The sequence below is a fragment of the Nannospalax galili genome, unplaced genomic scaffold (genome assembly GCF_000622305.1).
Source record: "Nannospalax galili isolate Female #2095 unplaced genomic scaffold, S.galili_v1.0 scaffold698, whole genome shotgun sequence".
Lineage (NCBI taxonomy): Eukaryota > Metazoa > Chordata > Mammalia > Rodentia > Spalacidae > Nannospalax > Nannospalax galili.
The window spans coordinates 1,826,857-1,849,253 of NW_008341886.1; the positions used below are offsets into that span (position 1 = coordinate 1,826,857).

General features: G+C 38.0%; 1 protein-coding gene across 1 annotated transcript in view; it reads left to right on the forward strand.

The window, feature by feature from the left end:
• Positions 1 to 22,397, forward strand: part of Ctnnd2 (catenin delta 2) — a 1,011,454-nt gene that overhangs the window by 550,753 nt on the left and 438,304 nt on the right. Inside the window, 1 exon segment of the mRNA XM_017799239.2 lies at positions 21,594 to 21,766. Coding sequence (XP_017654728.2) covers positions 21,594 to 21,766 — 173 coding nt within the window.

The following is a 22,397-nucleotide window of genomic DNA, read 5'->3' on the forward strand; positions in this document are numbered from 1 at the left end:
GCTATTCTAAAGTAATATATAACAACCTTACATTTCTATACTTAACATCTTTTGCTATTCTATTAATTATATAGTAATATATTAATTACATGTCATTACATATATTAAATAAACAATAACATAATATAATTAACAATATGAAAATATGTAATTATATTATAATTACATTGATTGTACACATGATTATATTAATTATATGCATATAATTCTGTTAATTCTAGCATAATATTTAAATATTTAATCATGTTCACTTAGTTATGTTTTTCTATTACAATGGTTGAAGCCCAATAAAGAACGTAGGCCTTGGAAAAACCTTTTCTTAATAAATTACAAAGTTCCCTGAACTTATTTTGACCAAATTTCACATATGACTAAAAACTCACATCATTAAAGCTCATGTTTTCCTGGTATCTCCTGCATCTAAAACCACTGAAACATTTTATTCCTTAGATTAAAAAAAAATCCTTGAATACACATTAAGGCTTATCATTAGAATGAGGCATGAGATTAAGATAGCATAGATTTTTGAATTTTTTTTATTAATTTATTTTTAGTCTATGTGTATGAATGTTACGTGTGCATGTGTGTAAGTGCACCCATGTTGTGCAGTACCTAGGAGGACAGAAGAGGGCTTCAGATCACCTGGAACTGGAGTTGTGGATGGTTGTTAGCTGCTATGTGGGTGCAGGATTTGAACTGGGGTCTTTGGCAAGAACAGCCAGTACTTTTAACCTCTGAGATGTCTCTTCAGCTTCAGCATAGTTATTTTTAAAATAATTTAATTTGGGGCTGGAGAGATGGCTCGGTGGTTAAGAACACTGACTACTCTTGCCGAGGACCTGGGTTCGATTCCCACCACCCACATGATGGCTAACAACCATCCGTAACTCCAGTTCCAGGGGACTCTGACACCCTCATCTGACCTCCTAGAGCATTTCACAACACAAGTGCACTTACACACATGCAGGCAATACACTCATACATGCAAAATTAAAAAAATAAAATATTTTTAAAAATAAAAAACAATTTAACTTATGTACTTACTCATTTTCTCTATAATATTTATAATACCACTCTTAGATAATGTCATTGTGAATACCCAGACTTATTTAAATGCATTCCTGCAGGTAAATTCCTTAAGTAATGTAGGATTGGCATTAAATTTGTTTGGCACATTTATATTTAAAATGTACAATTGATATGGGCGTAATGGTAGCAAAAATATGTTTAGTCTTTGAAACCCACCCTACGGTAGAGTGAAGAGGCTGGGATCTGGAAGAGAAAGCCTTGCTCAGAGGGGAGTTTCACAGTAGAGATCTCATTTTCATGTAAAGAGTAACATACTTGATTGTGAGTTTTGCAGGAGTTGTTTTACCTTTAATAAAAAATAGAAAAAGGAATGAAAGAGTAAAATAAGAGGAAAACAAATTAAAATAGGTTTAAGCTCATTATAGCAATCTAGCCAAGCACTCAGAATTCTCCTCCAAAAAGAATAATAACTCAAATGAATGAGAAACAAAAATGAAATTGTTATGTTATCTTTATAAGAAATAAGATCAGGGCTGAAGAGCTGGTTCAGTGCTTAAGAACACTGCCTGCTCTTTCAGAGGACCTGGGTTTCGTTTCCAGCACCCACAATGGCAGCTAATCCCCGTCCTTACCTCCAGTTCCAGGGGATCTGATACCCTCTCTGGCTTCTGCACATACTAGACATGTATATGGTGCCCTTACATGCACACAGATAAAACATTCATACACATAAAATGAAAATAAGATCTTTTTTAAAGGAACTTGATCAACGAAATAAGCACAGAAATTAAAGGGTGGCTGAGGAGGAAGAACTGAAGAAAGCTGTGAGGAGGAGTGGAGATTAACAGAGACGAGCTCATTAGTCAGCGCCACACAGGGCAGTTAGGTGGTAGAGATCTGACACACCTAATGAGTATCCATGAACTACATAGCACATGGTCTGGATTTTAAGACCAAAATTCTAAAGATGATAGAAGTTATTACTGTGCACATTTTTGTTAGTACATATTTGTATTAGGATGCTAGAAGAAAAAGTCAAAAATTAGAACTTAAAATTGCCAAATAGGGACTGTGGAGGTTTTCAGTTGGTACAGTGCTTACCTAGCATGCACAAAACCAGTGATTCAGTCCCCCACAATGGCACAAATCTGGGCTGAAGAGCTGGCTTGTTGGTTAAGAGCGCTAGTAGCCTGCTCCTTCAGAGGACCTCTTTCAGAGGATTACAAATCTGTAATCCTAACACTTGGTAGATGGAGATGGATCAAAAATTCAGAGTCATCCTTGGTCACACTATGAGTTTAAGACTAGCCTCAACTACATGAAATCCTTTTTAAATAAATAAAAATTTAAAAATCAATGTATTGAGTAAAATTTCAACTTTTATCCATAGACTTATGCTATAAATATATTGTATCTGATGAGGAAATTTATAAAAAATCATCAGATAGAAAATAAAGACATCAAATAAAAATTCACATACATTGATAACTAAAATTAAGAACTAATAAAATAATAGTAAATGTAATCATATAACTAGGACATATACCTCTGGAAACTAATCAAAACAAAATTATGTACTACTTACAAAACAAATAAAACAAGCATATTTTATAACAAAAATTATATTCAGCAGAAATCATACTTTTGTTACTTTAATAGGAATGCTGTACTTATTTGGGGGAAATATTTACTACAGGAGCTGGAGAGATGGCTGAGCACTTCAGAACCTTTCCTGCTCTTGCAGAGGACCCATTTGATTCCCAGCTCCCACACTGGGCAGCGGCTCACAAATGCAAGTAACTCCAGCTCCAGATCTGATGCCCTTTTCTGGAGTCCAAGGCGTTGTACCCACACATGCACGTTACCCCCGACACACCCATAATTAAAAATTGTTTGTTTGTTTGTTTAAATAAAGAGCAAAATAAATAAAAAGCAACAAAGAAGATGGAAGTGATAAAGTGCTTCAGAAATAAAAGATGTAAACACTGAGAAGATAATTATTATAAGGGATAATTAGGAGGAATAAATGCATGTTTTCTAGAAAGCATTCATTATTTTTATTTTGTGTATATAAATATATTGCCTGCATTATGTAAGTGTACCCATGATCTGTAATGTCTCTGGAGGTGAGAAGAGAATGTCAGATTCCCCTGGAACTGGAGTAACATGGTGGGTGCTGGGAATCAAACCCTGGTCCTGTGCAGAAGCTCCCAGTGCTCTTAACCCACTGAGCTATCTCCCCAGCCCCCAAATGCAAATTTTGGCCTTCACAATGGAAAGCTCTAGTGCACTCGGGGATGTGGAAAGACTCTCAGGTGGTCACTTCTCTTGCCGTACACGCTGAGAAGTCACCTATAAATGGCATGACTCTACCTGAACATAGTGGCACACACCTTTAACCCCAGCACTTGGAGACAGAGGCAGGTGAATCTCTGTGAGTTGGAGACCAGCCTGGTCTATATAATAGAGAGTTTGAGGCCAGCCAGGACTGTATAGTGAGGCCCTGTTGCAAACAAACAAAACAAATGGTATAATCATTTATTTTTATGTATTATGAGGCATTTAAATCTCCAGTTGTTTTTTTCAAATATATTTTGTACTTGCTTTGTTATTTTTTAAGAAAGATTGTTTACCTTCTAAAATGTAGTGAATCCTCTGATTGAAGACTGCTAATATTTTAGTCGATTACTCTTATCTTAAGCTCTTACATGCAGTTTTAAAGAATGGAAAAATAACTAAGACAAACATCCAAAGGAAAACCAGCCACTGCCTTCTGGGGAGGCCACTGCTCTTTTGACCTTTGTCCCAAAGAGTTTTGTCTGGTTTAAAATTTCATGTAAAAGTACTCAATAGTGTCTGACATCTTTTGCTTTGCTTTGTAACTGTGAGATTGATCCATTTTGCTACATAAATGGTAGTGAAGATTATCAGCCCTGTGTAGAATTACATTGTGAAAATACATTGCAACTTATTTGTCCATTAGAATGTCTGATGGTGTTTGTTTGAATTTTAGTTTTATAGAAATTTTGTGATTTTTTTCATATACTATAGTTTGATGGTATTTAGACCTCCTCCCTTATCTGCACCTGCCCCCTTCCCAATTTAATATATAATGCACACACACACACACACACACACACACACACACAAACATGTGGACTATCATCTGATTTGTGTCCCCAGATGTCCTTCGGTGTGGGTCCATCCATTGGGCCCACCAAGAGTTCCATCCCTGTGGAATGTCTATTGATATTTGGTTGTTTTCTAATTCAGGCCACTAAAATAATACTTGTATTTTTTTAAAAAGCACCAGGTGATGAAAACACCACCCAAACTTTTGTGCCAAAGGATCCTGAGCCATAGTGAAGTGGGGAATGCTGTTACTCAGGAGAGACGTGTGCTCTTTACATTTTCAGAAGCACTCTGAGACTAAAGTCACTATATAAAATTCAGTGAAATAATTTGAAAATATTGGGTACATAACTGTAATTTGGGATATTAACATATCGCTAATGACGAATGTTGAAAGGTCAGAAAATAAATTTCTCAATTGTTCCATGTATGTATATCAGTTGGAGTCAGGTGGGATAAAGATTCTACTCAAAAGAGTTTAACTGAAGAGAATTTAATTAAAAGACTATTTACAAAGATGTGATCAAGATGAACAGAGCACACATCACATGCTGAAATACCCAGGAATTGGGCTAACCGGAAGACGCCGTTACCCGAAGGGACATGCTTCCGTGGAACCGCAGGCACACAGTAGAACAAAACTAATCTCTTTCTGTTGCTGTCCCTTGACTTCTTTCTTGTGCCTCCCCTTGACCAAACCCAACCAGAGACAGAAAACTCATGGCACCTTGTTTATGTGGGAATTGGACAGATTAACTATAGAGGTCAAATGATTACTCAGTACAGTTTTATATTAGCGAGTACAGCAGACTAGGTGGATGTCTTGAGTCAAGAAACAGGAAACAGATATGTAGTTGCTTTGACAAAGTCAACTAATAGAAAACACATCAAATGTGAGGAAGTCTTGTGATTGTTCAATCAATGGCTTCATAGCTAAACTGGCCAAGCACTAGCTGATGCTAAACTGAACCTGGCATCCTGCCCATGAGAACCAGTCTCCTAATTCCCACTCAAAAGGGACTAAAACAACGCTAAAGAAGTCTAAATCCAACCTGAAAAAAATGGAAAGCTATCTCAGTCCCTAAGCACACAGAACTTAGTATGTCGTATTTAAACATTTTGCTATTTTTCTTTCCAAGATTCTGATTAAAATATTGAGTCATGGTAACCTGGTCTTCCTAGTGCTAACGGTGAGCACTAACTGCTCGGCTCTATTGACTTGGTGGTGTCCTGTAGTTACAAATATGTTCCAACACTATTTCTTGAAAGCACGCCCCCCGAACAGTACGTGAATCGTGCCTACAACCTTTGGCCACCCTACGCCTTTTTCAGGACTGCCACCCGTCCAATTTCAGTTCTAACAAATGTGAGTCACTGAATCACTAGAATTGCTTCAGAAACTGTGGTTGCCTTACTTAGATGAAGCAGACACAAGAGCAACAACAAACAACTTGGTGACAGATGCTTGGAGCCATTAGCTTCTCAATGTCAGGCATGGCTGACCTGGACTGACACGGATCAAGGACTTCATTGAATTCATGTATCCTTGGAGATGGAAACTCAGAGATAGGGGTGATTCTATCTTAGACAGTAATTAATAAAAATAATGTCAGTCAAAAATCAGAACTAGAGAGAGGACACATACAGAAATGTGAAGGGTAGCTTGGGAGAAAAATGACACAAAAGTTAACTAGAAATTAAGCTGTCTAATATATTTTAAAAGAGCAATTATTTCTGTCTTTAGTGTATTGATAAATTGAAGCTCTACTGTATTTTAGATAATTCTACCATTCAGTGGAAATATTATAAGATCTAGTATATAAGGAATGTATGTGATTCTGAGCTTTTAAATCCGTGTATGATAAAATACCAGGATTTACTCTTGTAGAGGTTTCTGTTCAGAGCAGAGAGAATCCAAACAATTTATTTAGGTTGGTGAAAGTGGATACGTTATTCATCATGCAGCTACAGTCTATCATTTTCATCTCATTACTATGGAATGCTTCATTCACGTGAGGACCTTTGAGACATCAGTTTATTAAAATGGCATAAAACAGCGCTATATAATCTTACTCAATAATAACATTAAAAGTGAGAGGCATTTTTGTAAAGTAGCTGTATTTATAATTCCAGGAAAGAACACCACCAGATAGAAATGATCTAGGTTTCCATAAAAATTATAGTAATCAAAATGAAATATATGAATCAAACTAGCTCAATGCCTGAAAGCCATGGTCAAGGGAAAGGGGAAGTTTGTGTTCTTGGTTGTCTTTCATAGTGGAAACCAGGTCTTCAGATAGACCCAATCAGGTAGAAAGCTTTCCAAAATGGGTAAAGGCTCCTGCCTCAAGTTCCCTACCCCATTGGCTAAGGACTTCTCCTGGCCTCTGGAGACCCTGCCTCCGAGAACTCCATCCATTTAAGTGTTCATTTTACATGCTGTTGATTCCTGTGATACCATCTTATCACACAGGTTCAACCCTGGCTTCCAAGATCCCAAGGAAGCAGTGTCCCTTCCAGAAGTAGGTCAGCATCCATGTCTCTTGTTATCTCAGGCTACGCTTGATTGTAGTTGGAATTCACTTTCTTGTCCTTCCCCTCCCACCATTGGCACTGGAGCATTGGAAGTTAGCCATGGTGAAGGCTGAACATATGAGCAGAAACTTATGGAAAACACATAGGAGGGTCCCATGGAGAAAGAAAATCTTCCAGGAAACCACCAGCTTCCAGGAAGTCATCCCCTCCTCTAGTTGCCACCAGCTCAGTAGCAGCACTTGGAATTTAAGGAATAAACAAAGGCATAAAGTAGGAAGAGTTCCCAGAACAAGAGAGAGCAATACAAATTGTGAACGCAACACAGCATTCCTAGCCCCCGAGATCATGCACAAGCCATAGAGTCTGGTGGAAAGATTCTGGCTTTGAAATTGCTGAGGCACCATAGGTGCCCCAAACACAAACAGAAAAAGGATTCCTTAAAGTGTGTCTGGAAATTCTTGGGGGCAGTCTCTGAGACTCTTTCAGGGAACCCTCAAAGTCAAATGGTCTTCACAACAGCGCTAAAAGATGATTTGGCTTGCAGTGATTTCTTTTTTCATGTAATGGTTCAGTGGCATTTTCTTGAGACCATAGGACCTGTGATAGAATCCATGGTCTGACAGCAGCACTACTAGCTGCATAGTACTCTGTTTCAAGTAGTATTGCCTATAATCCATATCAATAAAAGCCCTTAGAGGGTCTCAGTAATGTTAAAGAGTATAACGTATGTGAGACCATGAAGTTTGAGAACAGCCAGAGTAAAGACAAAACAGAGCACCAGGGAGCCCTCCATGTCAGAGGATGTGTTTTATAAGCCATCCTGCAGACACCAGGGATGAGTCTGTCACTGGGTCACATCAGCACTGTCCTGTGAGCCGGTATGACCCACGCACTATCCTATAACATTTTGTCGATTTAACTTTTAGGTTTTGTTTTCTTTTAACTAATTTCTATTAACTTTCCATTTCTTTTCACAATTATTTTTTTTAATATATTTTATTATTTTTATTTTTTACGTGTATTGTGTATTGTTTGCATATATGTGAGTGCACTCATGTCATGCAATGCTGCGGAGGTCAGAAGAGGGTGTTGGATTCCCCTGGAACTGGAGTTAAGGATGGGTCTTAGCCACCATGTGGGTGCTGGGAATTGAACTCAGGTCCTCTGCAAGAGCAGTCAGTGCTCTTATCCGCTGAGCCATCTCTCCAGCCCCTCTTTTCACAATTATTGGTACTCAGAAATGCATCTGTTTCCATTAGATACATAATTTATAAGAACATATACAGTATTTTCTTCTCATTACATTACACTAATGTTTAACAGTAAATAACCTTTATAAAGACCACTTGGGAAGTACAGTAATATATCAAAATAGCTTTCTACGGGCACTATCAAATTCATTAGTTAAGCGTTTCAAACCAAAGTTACACACTGGGCTTTTGTACCTTTGACAAATGTACTTTTCCTCAGTGTTCTCCTTCACTTGCAAATCTAAAGAAACAGCGTTCTGGGAATACTTGACTTCATGCTCTACAATAGCCAAGCTTGCAAAAGCAAACTAAGACACCAATATCTGTTGGGCTTAAATAAATTTAAAGTCTACATGAATGTTTCAGTATATTTGGAACCAACTGAAGTTTCAGTTTCACATAAAGTATTGCACATGGGGAGCAAATGACCAAAGGAAATAAATATTTTGAGAGAGAGACACAGAAATAAAATGTAAATGCCTGCCTGCTCCTAGAAAAACCACGTCAGCGCTCAGCGTCTTTGCATAACAAGCCCCTGGGGCTTTGTCCCTCCTTTAACTTTTGGAATCATAGAAGGCTGAGCTGCTGTTTGTAGGGAGCCTCCTCCCTGGAAATTCCTCCAAAAGGGCTTCATAAATAAGTCACTATTGAAGCTTGGTGGGGGGGGGGAATACAACCAGTTTATCACCACCAGGAACGTCATCTTCTAAGTGGCTTTGTAAGGTGACATGTGCTTCTAGTAGAAGCACCTGCCGTGACTGAAATGATTAGCACTCGGTTTAAACAAAGTCAAATTGATACTGGGCAGAGAAGGCAGTGGTTAGCATGATGAAAGCAATCTGACCTGGCTTGGTTCGATAATCATACACATGATTATCCGTATTCTCCTTAATTTAAAATTTATAACATCCTCTTTGTACATAACTGACCACCACCTCTTTTGCTTAACCTTACCTAATGTTTTCTCTAAAACAGTTCCACTTTCTTTTTGTTTGATATTGTTGACTCTCATTTAAAGAGTTGAAATGTTGACTCTCATTTAAAACAGAAAAGCACTTCATCTTCAAATCATTCTTAACCTTCTATAAAGATCAACAGCAACAGGGCAGAAATGAATGCAAATTGCTTCTGTTATAGGTGCATGTGAAATTTGGTATGATTATATTTCATGGTCTACATGAAAATAAATGTTTTAAAATTATCGTGTAATAAACAGTTTAGCCTCAGACAACACCGTTTCTGTACTTCCTAGTGTAAACTCACCCACAGCTGCCAGTGTGAGGTGTTTGTTCCTGAATATGTGCATCTCCTTTGCATGTTTATTTTTCTTTTGATTTTCCTGAATTAATAGACTCAAAAATCATCTCTTTGGGCACCTGTTCAAGACATTGCCTGACTCCATTAACTTTTTCTCTTAGAGTATTTTTAACAATTGCAAAATAATCCTTTGAAATGATGTCTGTAAACTCTACCCTTTGGAGACCTAACCTGTACTTGTGTTTTTTCAGTCCTCAACTATGACTTTGAAGTCATGCTTCTGCCCTAAATTTTCATTTACATATGATCAAAATTTGATCTGGGAAATTATTAAAGACCGTGAATATTACATTTTTCAGGCTCCATCAGAGTCATATTCCATTTCTACTACTGTAAGTGAATTTCCTCTATCATCTTAAACTCTGTTATTGAAAACATAAACCTGTTCATCTCCAAGCACTGGGTCCCACACATATCTGCTGTCTGTTAATCTTTTTAGAAATGTGCCTCCTGCCTGTTATTAGGTCATGATGACATCTTTTCATGATCTCTACTGTTGTTGTTATTATTTTCTTATTCTTATTTTCAGTTTTTAGAATTTCATACATGATACACTGGATCATATCGTTCCCATCCCTCCTGCCTCCCCTCCAATTCTTCCTACTGGGTCCACTATCTCTTTGACTCATGACCTCTTCCTGTATAAATTTGTTGTTACGTACATATGTATGCAACATACTGAGTCCATTTAGTTTTGCTCATATGTATATATGTTTGGGACTGACCACTTGGATAACCTATCAGGGGTCTGGTTCCCTGGAGAAAACGGATACTCCCTCCCTCAGTATCCACTGACATCTTCATTTCTGGGTGGGACATTGTGAAATTTCCCCATTTCCATTGGCATGTGGACTGAGTTGTCATTATTGTCAATGCAAAAGCACAACTCTCATCTCAGAAAGGAGAAAAGATAATCCTATTTGTTGGCTTTAAATAGGCAGTAGTAGTCAAAAATATCCTTAAAATCTTTATATCTTTATATATACAACATGTACATATATATATCTAAAAACACAGAGACAGCTTCTTAATATTTGACACAAAGACTTCTAATCTCAGGAAAGCAGTCATCCATAGAAAAATGGCATCCTGGGCCAGAAGTAATCATCTCTTAAAATTAACTCACATCCTCAAGCAATAGGAACCATGTTGTAGAACCAGAATTAAGATGAGAACCAAGGAGATAACGTCTTGACCAGAACTGTATAATTAAGTATATATGGTCACCTTTGCTTGCTTTGCCACCATGGCCACATGGACTTAATACCCTTATTGTCCCTGCATTCTTTTGTGCCCTTGGCACACTGGACACAGGGCCAATGTAACTTAGTCTGTTGGAACTGGGTCCTTTTCTCTTAAAATTTTAGTTTTACTATGAGCAGACAGGAAGCTGGACAAATTTAACAACTTCAGTTTACATAAACCAGTTTGATACGAAATAAGTTATTTTTTTTAAATCATAAGCACATGTAGACAGTGCATACACAGTCATATATAAGATAGATTTTAACAATCAAAATTATGTCTCCTGTAATCCTCATTATGAAAAGGAAACAATACAAAGATCTTTAGCAAATATTTATATCACTGTTTTACAGATAATAAAAACCTCACACTTGGAGCTGGAGATATGACTCGGTGGTTAAGGTCACTGACTACTCTCGCAGAGGACCTGGGTTCGAGTCACAGCACCCACATGATGGCTAACAATCATCCATAACTCCAGTTCCAGAGTATCCAATACCCTCTTCTGACCTCTGCAGGCATTGCACAACACTGGTACACTTATATACATACAGGCAATATACTCATACACATAAAATAATAAATAAAATATTTTTTAAAAAACTTACACTTAGGAGTTTCATTTTAAGAATATTTTGAAAAAGAATGGAACTGAAGAGATGTCTCAGTGGTTAAGGGCACTGGTTACTCTTTTCTATTCCCAGCACCCACATGGTGACTAGCAACCATCCATAACTCCAGTTCCAGGGCATCTGACACCTTCTTTTTATCTCTCTGGGCATATCCTGACATGGGCACACTTACATATATGCAGGCAATATACTCATACATATAAAATAAAAAACTAAAATTTTTTTATTTTTGGTCTTTTTGAGACAGGGTCTCCCTGTAGCCCCCACTGTCCTGGAACTCACTATGTAGACCAGGCTGGCCTTGAACTCACAGAGATCTGCCTGCCTCTCCCTCCCAAGTGCTGGGATTAAAGGCGTGTGCCACCACACCTGGCAATAACAAAAATATTTTAAAAGAATATTTTGAAAAATGATTTTGTTATCTCTATTACAAAAATGAAATAAAATTTTAATACCTATATTTATTTAGAACCTGTTCTAGAAGGAAATCCTAATCAAAATCTATATATATAACATTAAATTTTATACCTTAATAAAATATTTGTCTTATGATTCTAATGAATGTTGTTTTGTATAAACAATTAGCATTTTAAGGTTTTGTGAAACATTTAATAGGCAATAGACCCAAAGATATTGTTTTAATAGTTTTTAAGATGTTCAGAGTACCCAACTTTATAAGGCAGTATGTATTTATCAGACCTTTTAATGTATCAAAAAATACATTTATAAGCCTGTGCACATGCATTTTAATTGGACATGTTGAAGAAAAAAATAAAGTCAATAATTTTAGCACACAATTACAAAGGAATGAAAATAAAATAACCCATGTGGCCACGGCTTGTTAAAATTTTTTTGACATAAACAACACATGAAAACAATTATCATAGACACACATGACACCATTACAAGGAATCTGGGTGCACCCAGAGTCGGGAAGGTGGAAGTGTTCTATCTTTAGCTCCTTAAGATGTGAGAAAGTCTTAGTGAACTAAAAGAACAAAAGGTAATGTTTGCTGTGTAGTCTTAGGGAAAAATCTCACTCTTTTTTCTCTTTCCAGGAATTAAGTAACTGAGGGGGAAGATTCCTTAACTTATGAACCCAGCAGAGGCCCCCTTGTCTAAGCTATTAGCAGTATGTAAATCAGAGTCCACAAGGACAGTAAGGATGAGTTTTAAGACTTCAGGTTAAGAGTAAAGAAAGCATAAAAGCATTGTTCCTAACTTGCTTTGCATCCAGAACGTGCTACTTTGGGGAGGCAGTTCACTCATTGTGTCTCAGGCTGCTCTCTTGGAGGCAAGAGACTGGCTTAGACTATCTGGGGATCAGCTCTTATAATGTACCCTAGAAAAAGCCATGTACTGTTGCATCTGACCCAGGTACCAGAGTATGGATGAGTCTAGGGGATTTTTAAGTGGGTCTCTGGCCAGAAAAAACAGCAGCAAAGGAACCCCAAGAAACATGCAACCATGCTTAGCAGGGTAGATCAGCCAAGCAACAGGGAAACACCCAACAAGGCTTCAAGATGGATCTCATCAGGAGCACCCAGAAACCTCAGCGGTTACTGAGACATGGCTGCCAAGTGGCCATCCTTAAGAGCCTGAAGAGTTGTCCTAAGTGTTAGAGACTTTCACTCCAGCCAAACCAGGATTCCTGGCTTCAATTTCTGAAAAGAACTTTAGGACTAACTAGTATAATAAAAAATGAATGCAGGCTTAAGCGTGAGAGTTAAAAGCAAGAGTTGTTCAAGGGGAAAAAATGTGAGATATACCCAAATAAGTAGGGCTTCCCAGAGGAAAATGGCTTTTCCAAATGGAAATTGTTAATATACCATGGAACCAGGCCATAATCTATTTGCAGATAGAACTTTGCTGTTAGGAGATAAAGAATGAAGGGCAAAGTCAGAGGACAGTACAGGAATAGGTGGACTGGTCTCCGAATTTGTCTTTGGTTCTGATCAAACCTTTAAAATTTTTTAAATTAACTTCTTAATTTTAATATTTCCTTTGAACTCCTGTAGGATTTTAAGGGCCCTTATTCTTGTAAATTACCAATTTTATAATTTCTTTTGCTTTTTCAGATGATTTTACGTTTCATTTCAAGCTGACTGCCCATTTGTGATATTTTAAAATTGTCTGGGATTTCTAGTTAAGCACACAAAATAAGCCAGTTTAGATCAGTAAGCATTCCCCAGTTGAGAGGACTTAACCCTCAGAGTTTTAGTTTTTTTTTTTTTTTCTTTCTTTACAGTTTTTACATTTGCATTGCAAGTTAAAGGCGCATACAATAAAACCTACAGCCAGTTGGAATACAAAATATCTGTTTGGTTTTCTTGAAACTTTTCTCCATCCCTTAGATTAGATATGGGAGAAGAGTCCAGAGAAAAAGAAAACCCAGTTACTGCTAGCAAGTTTTAACTAACAGAATCAAACATGCCTTCAGAGAGCCTTAACTACCACAGAATAAACAAATGGACTGTTGACCAAACTCAGGGAGGTCCACACACTAAGGGAGGTCTGAAAGAGCCTCAGCAAAAATTCACATGGTCACCTGGGGAGACAACAGATGGCTGAATTCAATGAGTTCGTGCAGGTACCTGCCTCTATCCACGTCATTCCTCTAATGAAAAGTGAATCATCTTTGAGCCCCATGTTGTGGTGGCATAGCGGACCCAAAAGAACAACTCTGACCTCAAAGAGCCTAAGGGATAATTTATTCTGGAGCCAAATACGAGTGATCATGGCCCAGGAACACAGATACAGGTTATTCCAAATTCCATGTTCCATTGTGGTAACAGTTTCATGAAGTTTTTATAGTAACGGAAAAAAGTCATAAGTCAAGATGTTTTTCAAATACATTGGTGGAAACATTAGGTAAGTGGTTAGAGCAAAAGAGAACTATCAGCTCTAGCCCTCAGATACTATCTGATGACACTCAGTCTTTTGGTTGGTGGAAATTGGTGGTCTGCTAAGTTACATTCCAAAAAAATTTTATCTGTTAGTCACAAGATTTTAAGTCAGAATCAAAGATGGGCGAGGAGTGGCTATTTAGGAGGCTAAAGATGGCATAACATAAATAGTAATTAAGTTCTGGATCTGCAACATTCCAAACCCTCCACAATCAATGAAGTTTAAGTTCTAATCATTTGATCAGCCTTTGGAAAATGTTCAGTCTTAAGATGCATGATTTGAGGCTGGAGAGATGGCTTAGCAGTTAAGAGTGCTGGCTGCTCTTGCAGAGGACCCAGGTTTGGTTTCCAGCACCCACATGTAGCTAAGAACTGTCTGTACCTCCAGTTCCAGGGGAATCCAGTGCCGTCTTCTGACCTCTTCACAACACAGATGCACTTACATACACGCAAGCAATACACTCATACACCTCTCCAGCCACAGGTATTTCTCTGCCTTTATGTAGCAATCAAGAATTCCCTCCTGTTGAGCTCGCCCTAAGTCCAACTACAGGGCTTCCTGTTGCCCCATGATAGAAGTCCTACTCGTGCCGTTGGGGTATCTTGCTGGACTGGTCATTGTTGCGATTCGCAGGCTGAGTAGCTGGTGAGGACTACTGACTGCTTTTCTCCCTTGGTAGCCTGCACAGCACCTTCTGTTCCACCCCTAACGCTTTCCCTGCTCCAGTTGTGCTTTCTAAATTACACACTGCAAGGAATTCCTGATCATAGTCTTTCCTGCCTCTAAACATGTTCTGTTACCACTCTCAGTGTCCACAGTCATGTGGGTACCACATGCTAACAGATCACACCGCTGGAGCTGCATAAATAGCCACAGTTCCAGCCCATCCTGTTGTCCAGTTTCCCAAGAACCTATTCCTGTATAAGCTTGAGCACATACATCTGTTAAATAGTTAAATTCTTTTGAGTTGAGTCCATAGAAAATTAAGGTAGCATGGTGGGGTAGGATTAATTCTCTTTGAGCAATTGGACATCAATCAGGGCAGGCTGCAAGGAGGAGGTTATGTTTAAACACTTGACATTTGAGAGTGAGTTTTGAGGTTAGCAAAGAAAGGGATTTCAGGCTGAGAACAGAAGTAACTTTCTCCTAATGCCTAAAAACTTGATACTATGTGGTTTTTTTCTCTCTTTTTTCTAATTACAAGAAGGCCATTTTGATAAACTATGTATTAGATGTCCCCTCTGCAAAATGAAGCTTACAGGATGTTTAAAGAAAAACATAAGTGATTATGAACAGAACTATAATGAGGTTTTCAAAAAAACAAATAACAATCAAGGTTTTATTATTATCAGACCATGTGACTGTGCAATTAGACAACTAAATAATGGTGATGATACCTGGTATTCGTGTAGGAGTTGTATTTTTGCAAGCATTTTCAAAGCCATTTATTTCCTTTAGTAGCTCAAATTTGGAAAGATTAAAATGTGTAGAAACAGAGTAGTGCAAGGCCTTGTCAGTGACACACCCTCTGAAGCAATGTTGGACCCCAGACTCATCACTGACTGAATGCATTCAGTTGGAAGAACCCTCAGTTCCCTCAGCATACATTCCTTACTGGAGTTTTTAAAATTTAATTGATTAGTAGGTAAATTTGCTCAGTACAGTCCTTGGGACTTAATGAAGATCACCTGCTGTTCCTGTCACTGCCTTCAACCACCATCACCTGTGGCTTTGTAAATATGGACGGAAACTAGCCCCATATCTCCTGACTTCTACTTCTGGATCAATTTTCAAACACACACCTCATCATTTCACTAACATGATTGTGACTTAAATAATGACTTGGGATGTCACATTGGAGGCTCCTGGCATTTTTTGTGTTACTGCATATTGTGTAGTTTAATTAGGATTTAATGTACCTGGGACAGATGTGCAGCTAATCAAATAAGAATTAGAAATTCCAAATAAGATCTCTTTAAATGTGTGAAAATAGAATAAGTATCCATGACCATCTAATTTCTTAAAGGTTCTGGTTAATTTAATCAGGAGGAACTCACTGTGCATTGTAGTGTCTATATTAATATAACCTGTAAGGGGATCTAAAGTTTTATGTAGAAAAATAACATTTCAATTTCCATGTTTGCCAAGGTTCACTTGGTTGAACTTGTAATAAACAAGCTCTTCCTTGGGACCTCTAAGTAATTCACTGGGGAAAACCATAATCTGAGATATGAAGATTTCTTCTGCAAAGCAAGGGGATGTCCCACTTGGAAGACTCTTTCAACCTTAAAGTGTTGATGTGTGCACATGACTTAAATAAACATGCTTTGAGGATAGACAACTATTCATAGACAGGGAAAGGGAAGACAGTGATTGAATTTTTTCTTCTTGGTCCAGTTGAAGCTTGTGGGTTTGATTAGACCAAAGACAAAAATGTGTCCGAAGCATGATGAATTGATCAAAAATGGTTCTAACCCCACCCCAACCCCCGGGCTTGTAGAGAGCAGCCCTTTTTATCTGGTTCCTGAGTTCAATTTTCAGGACACATATAGGCATGATCTATGATGATCAAGGTCTACGATGTTTCAGGCCACCATTCTGGAAGCATGCATATCAGAGCATGCTTTTGGTTTCTTGTGCTCAAGAAGGATATTAGGATCCTCCGTTGCCTGGAGAAGCAACTAACTTCTAACCAGAAGAACACCAGTTTCTTCTGGTGCAGTTAATTGTTCTGAAGACAATGTTTTCCTAGATGGACTTTAAGGGGAACAAGTCCTCCTATTCCCCACATTCTTCCACACCACCCCATCCTCCAGCTGTATGCTCCATGTTCTCGAAACTATACCCTAAGCCTACCTCTAGTCCAAGCAAGACTATGTATAAATTTTAAAGTTCTGGAGAAAAAAGGGAAACATAACCATCTAAAAATCCCCAACTGTAAGTCCTTTAAAATCTTTGCTAAATTTGTATTTTTCTGCTTTGATGCACTGTAGTGTTAATCAACTAATGGAGAGATGGTTTAATGTAAATTTTACTCAATTATAAAGTAATTTAGGGCTGTTGTATAATTTTAACAGTGTTGATATTTTCCTGTATCTGTGCTCTCCAAAATAGGAATAAATAAATGATGCTGATTCGAAGTTACTGTAAGATGTGCCCAGGGTTTGGGCTGTTGTCCTGGCTGTTTTGTCCTTGCCAGGTGACATGTCAGTGTTCTAATATTATGATATATTGCTCATTGGTGCAATTACCTTTGTCAGAACACATCTAGGTTTCGGTGCTGGAGATGCATTAACAGAGTAATGAGATAGAGAATCTTGGTTTGTTTTCATTGAGTATTGATCAAATACATGACTGACTCCATAAAAGTTGAGCAGATTTGATGACAACATGATACATTTCTCAAGAGCAAATAAATCATGCTTTTAATTGAGATTCTTTTGAACAAAAGATCTTACTCTGTCATTTTAAAATCCTCTCTGAACATTGTAGGTTTCTTATATGAATCTATTCAAAACACAGAAAATTACTTAACCTGCTAACTACTGCAAAGGAAAGTTTATTTGAGAAAATTCACTCTTTGAAAGGAAAATAATTCCAACATGAAGATTTTGCTCTATAGATTATGATAAATAATGTGGAATTAAAGGTTCTGTTTTACTTCATTCTGTTGAGATTTCCAGACTCTGCACACTGTTGTTGACCTGCTTTAAACTTCTTTGCTCTTGAGATGCACTTTTGTGGGAGGATGTGCTCAGTGCAGGTTTCTATGTCCCAGTCTGCCTTCCTGAATGAAGCAGGAAAGCAGGATGAATGGAAAGCTGCCCATTGCCAGGTAGATCAGTGACTAACCAGAAAGGGCCTTTGCTCTTCCTCTGTGGCATACTGCCCTCCATTAAAATAGGGCCTTCACCTATAATAATTTGGTCAGAGGGACATAAAGGACACTTTTTGCTCCTTGCCCTTCTAGGTCGACTAATTCCAGGGGACTATGAGCATCTTTCAAAATGTCCTGTATTGTGGTGGGTCACCTGTCCTCTTGATCAAGGAGGCCATGGAGACCCCACCAGATGGACTTGAACCAGTGTCCAGTCTACAAAGAGGAGGGTCAATGCAGAGGAAACATTTCCTCCATGCTTCCAAGAGAAGCCAGCCATGGTCGAGCAGGACTTTTGACTTATCTTCACATAGGTGGAACTGGTAAAAGAAAGGAGCCAGGGGCTCCTCCCAAGCCCATGCAGCCCCTGAGGAACAGATCCTCAAATGACCTTAAGAGTAAAAATAAATTGGTTTATCTGGGCCAACTGTGTGCTCTTAAACACCCAAAAGGAAAGTATAACTAAAGATTAAAGGGACTAATATAATTTTTTAGGAGTCCATATGTATAGCTAAAGGCTACATAACAAGCAACAATGTCAGATAGGAGATACATTCTTCTGAGTTGTTGACCAGGGTGGCCAAAGGGACTCCCAGATAGTAACCCAGCATAGAAATGGGAAAATGAACAGCAAACCCCAATCTTATCTAGAATATTGATAGCTGATTGCTGCTAGATGAGGATCAGCTGACCTCCCTAAAACAAAGACCTCTAGATAGGCTGACTAGCTTCACCGGATGGACAAATAGTAGAGAATGGCTGGGGGTGCAGACAACACAGCAGACAGTAGCAGGGATAACAGTATAAGGGCTATAATGGGGGAGGGAGGGTATAGGAGGGTGCCATCTAGGAAGTGGGTGTATAGTTGAATAGATGGTTTGGGATGTTTTGTGTGATATACACACACAAAAAAAAATCGACAAATTTTTTAAAATGTATATTTGAGGAGGAAGCATAAAATTTTATCTCATGTTAATTAGTAGAGGTGATAAACATTACCATTGAAATCTACCCAATAACTTTATAGACATACGCAGGCACCAAGGATCCAGTACAACTGATTGTGACTGGTAATAATCAGATACATACAGATTAGAGATGAATGCGCCAACATCTCAGTGTTAGTAGCAAAAACAATGAGTCTTTCTGTAAGAAACCATATATTTTAAAATGAAACGGAGATCTTTTTTTAAAGGTTAAAAACTAATCCAATTTTATGTCTTACAGGGCTTATACTGAGTTCAATACTATATAACTGTATTAATTCAACTGTGAACCTAAAAAGTTACAGCCACTTTTGAAAGAAATGTATTCTTACTCTGGAGTGTGTAACTGAATATGTTAAAGCTGTAATGAAATGCTTCTTCTAATCATGTGGTTATTAAATTTTTAAAAAATTAAAAAAAATTAATTCTTCAAAGCATAAGACTTTGCTCCAATTAGTAGATGTGAAAAACATTACCATTGAAATCTACCTGATGATTTTATATCCATGCTCAGATGCCAAGGAGCTCAGAAAGTAACCAACTATGACTAGTAATAATCAGATATATAGGGATCAGAAACGCATGTGCAAACATCTTGGTGTCAATTGCATTGAAAATGAATTTTTCTATATGAAACTGTGTATTTTAATAAGGAAATGGAGATCTTTTTTAAAGGTTAAACCTCATTCAATTTTATGTCTTATGTGGTTTATACTGATTACAATATTGTATAACTATATTAATTCAACTGTAAACCTAGGAATTTGCAGCCAATTTTGAAAGAGATGCATCTTGGCTCTGGAAATTGTTATTGAATATGTCAGTGCTGTTGTGTGGTTATTAAATAATTTTTAAAAATAGGGCCTTCAGTGTAGATCAAAGGTAAAGCACTAGGCCCAAACATCACTACCCTCCTAGTGCTGACCTCTGTCTTTTCCCTGTGGTTAGTCCCCAAGTGTCACTATCCCCAGCAGAGTCCCCTCCTTGCCTTCCAAGGCTCCCTTGAAGTTCAACTTGCCCATTGGCTAGACACTGGTGACTGACTCTTGACTCTGCTGTGCCTGGCAGCTTCTGCCACAACAATCAGAACAATATGCTCCCGGCATACAGAATGATACCATGACTGTATCTCTCCAAAGAGACACCGAGTTTGTGGTGATTAGACCTATCATGCCATTAAGACTAGTTAAATGATGTTTTTGCAAGCTGTTGGAAACTTAACTATCTGATATATACTGTTTCCTTGGGACTGTGTGTTTAAATTAAAAGAAAAAGAATTCTACCTTTTATTATACCTATTATGATGGAGTTGTGGCTGGATTGAAATACTTTTGTTTCCTTGCTTGACTGTTTTCCAGAAACTATATTGCTTCCCAAATGCCAAGTAAGAATTGTACTGGGTAATTGCCTTAGTATTCAATATATAGTGATTTTGAAAAGTATCTTCATGTTGTCTAGAAGTGCCATCAAAGAATGAGAGGGAAGATGGTCTCAAATGGCAAAGTTGATGTGAGCCAAGACTATTAAAAAGAAGTCATGTTACTGTTATGCATGAGTAGTCCATGTTACATCTAAGATGTCGCTTGAAGGAGAAAAAAAAAAAGAATCATATGAATCTCACACTAATTAGAAAAGATACTGTTATTTTAAAAAGCCAGAACACAGAACTAAGGATGTTTCCATGGCCATCTCATAGTCACAATGAATAGTATTCCTCCCCATGAATGAAGAGTTGGCTTAGAACCATGTTGCAAAGGAACATGAGGAAATTTGCATTGCCAAGTTTTTGCAAAGTCCCCCTAACATTGCCTTTTCCCCAATCATCTCTTACACACACACACACCTAACACGGGCATCTCTACCTCTTCATATATATCTTAATTCTCAGAGGGAGATTTGAATCTGAGTTGTAACATTTTGCCTGAAAATAAAATGAGCAAACTCTGCCAGTATCCCATTTAAAAGAATCCAAGAAACTAAAGCCAAATTCTACACACGAAGTGTCATTGAGTCATAGGGCTAGGATGTTGTCCTCCTTTCTCCGTTCTGTATGAGACAGGTCCTGCTAACAGCACAAATTTTCAAATGGTGTCCCCTGCTTTGTTCTGCTACTGAGTAGTTATGTAATGGTAAAGATAACTACTTATCACAGACTATACGAGACCAGGGTGAGTTCCACATTGTATGAACAGCTATTAATATTTTAAGCGCTGTCTGCTCTCTGGTACTATAGTATTACATCATTACTTATAAAATAGAATCTGTCACTGATTGGAAGGTTTAGAGTGTGTTAGCATGCCAGTCATGAAGCGGGAGATATAGTAACACAATTAACATGTAAAAAGTAGACTTTTTTTACATTATTTCATTTTTCTAATATTGTCTAATCTAAAAATAACTACTCGGTTAATTTGTCTCATAAGAAATATCTCTATGTAGGTCAGGATGAGATCATTTTTGAAAAATCTACTCCTCTGAGAACTTTTAAACCACCCCTCCCCCCCAAAATTCTCATTTGAGAGTTGGAGTCGAATTATATGGTCATTTTGGTTCTTAGAATTGAAAGCATAGATGGCTGGAATCATGTGCATGTGATAATTCTAGGCTACTCTCAATAAATAATACATGTCATTTCTGCTTCATTGAGACTGTCACTGACTGTTCTAAATGACTTTCAATGCAGGGCCCAGCCTGCTCTCCCAGAGTGCACTTCAGCTCAATTCCAAACCTGAAGGGTCTTTCCAGTATCCGGCCAGCTACCATAGCAACCAGACCCTGGCCCTGGGTGACACGGCCCCTTCGCAGCTCCCAGCCCGCAGCACACAATCCAGAGCTACAGGTCAGAGCTTCAGCCAGGTACGTGGTGTCCTTTGCTCTATTGTGTTGCTGGGCTCCAGGGGAGAAGGTGCAGAACAGGGGGGTGGGTGGCACTGGGGCATGTGATCCAGACTGTCTTTCTGTGGGTGTGCCCTATCAGCTTACAGAGAGCCTTCTCTGCTGTGAATGCAGGAAAGAGATTTCAAAATATGACTGTGGAGTAATATTGAATGGTAAATGTTTTTTCTTTAGGAATAGCTGTGAATTGCTAGTCCATTGTCTATGTTGACTCTGTTGTATGTATTTAACTACATGAATATGCAGATGGGCAGATAGCTAACATATTGGCATTTATCTGTGATAGTAGTATGCCATACATTCTGGATTTCCGGGTTCACCTGGGGAAAGAAAATACACCCCCCCCCCGAAGAAAGAGCACGCCATTATTCTTTGAGGTTAATCATATCAAGGAACATAGAGTAAGTGCTTAGTCAAGTATCCAGTACTGTTCTGTAGATAACTGTGATTAGTTTAGTTTCACTTTGTCAAATCTGATTTTGAAATATACTTTTCTTTAAGACATGCAATTGGTCTTATAGTTTCACACCACAGATTCATTACCTATAGTAAAAAGCAACTTTTGGTTAAGAGCAGCCCTAACACACACACA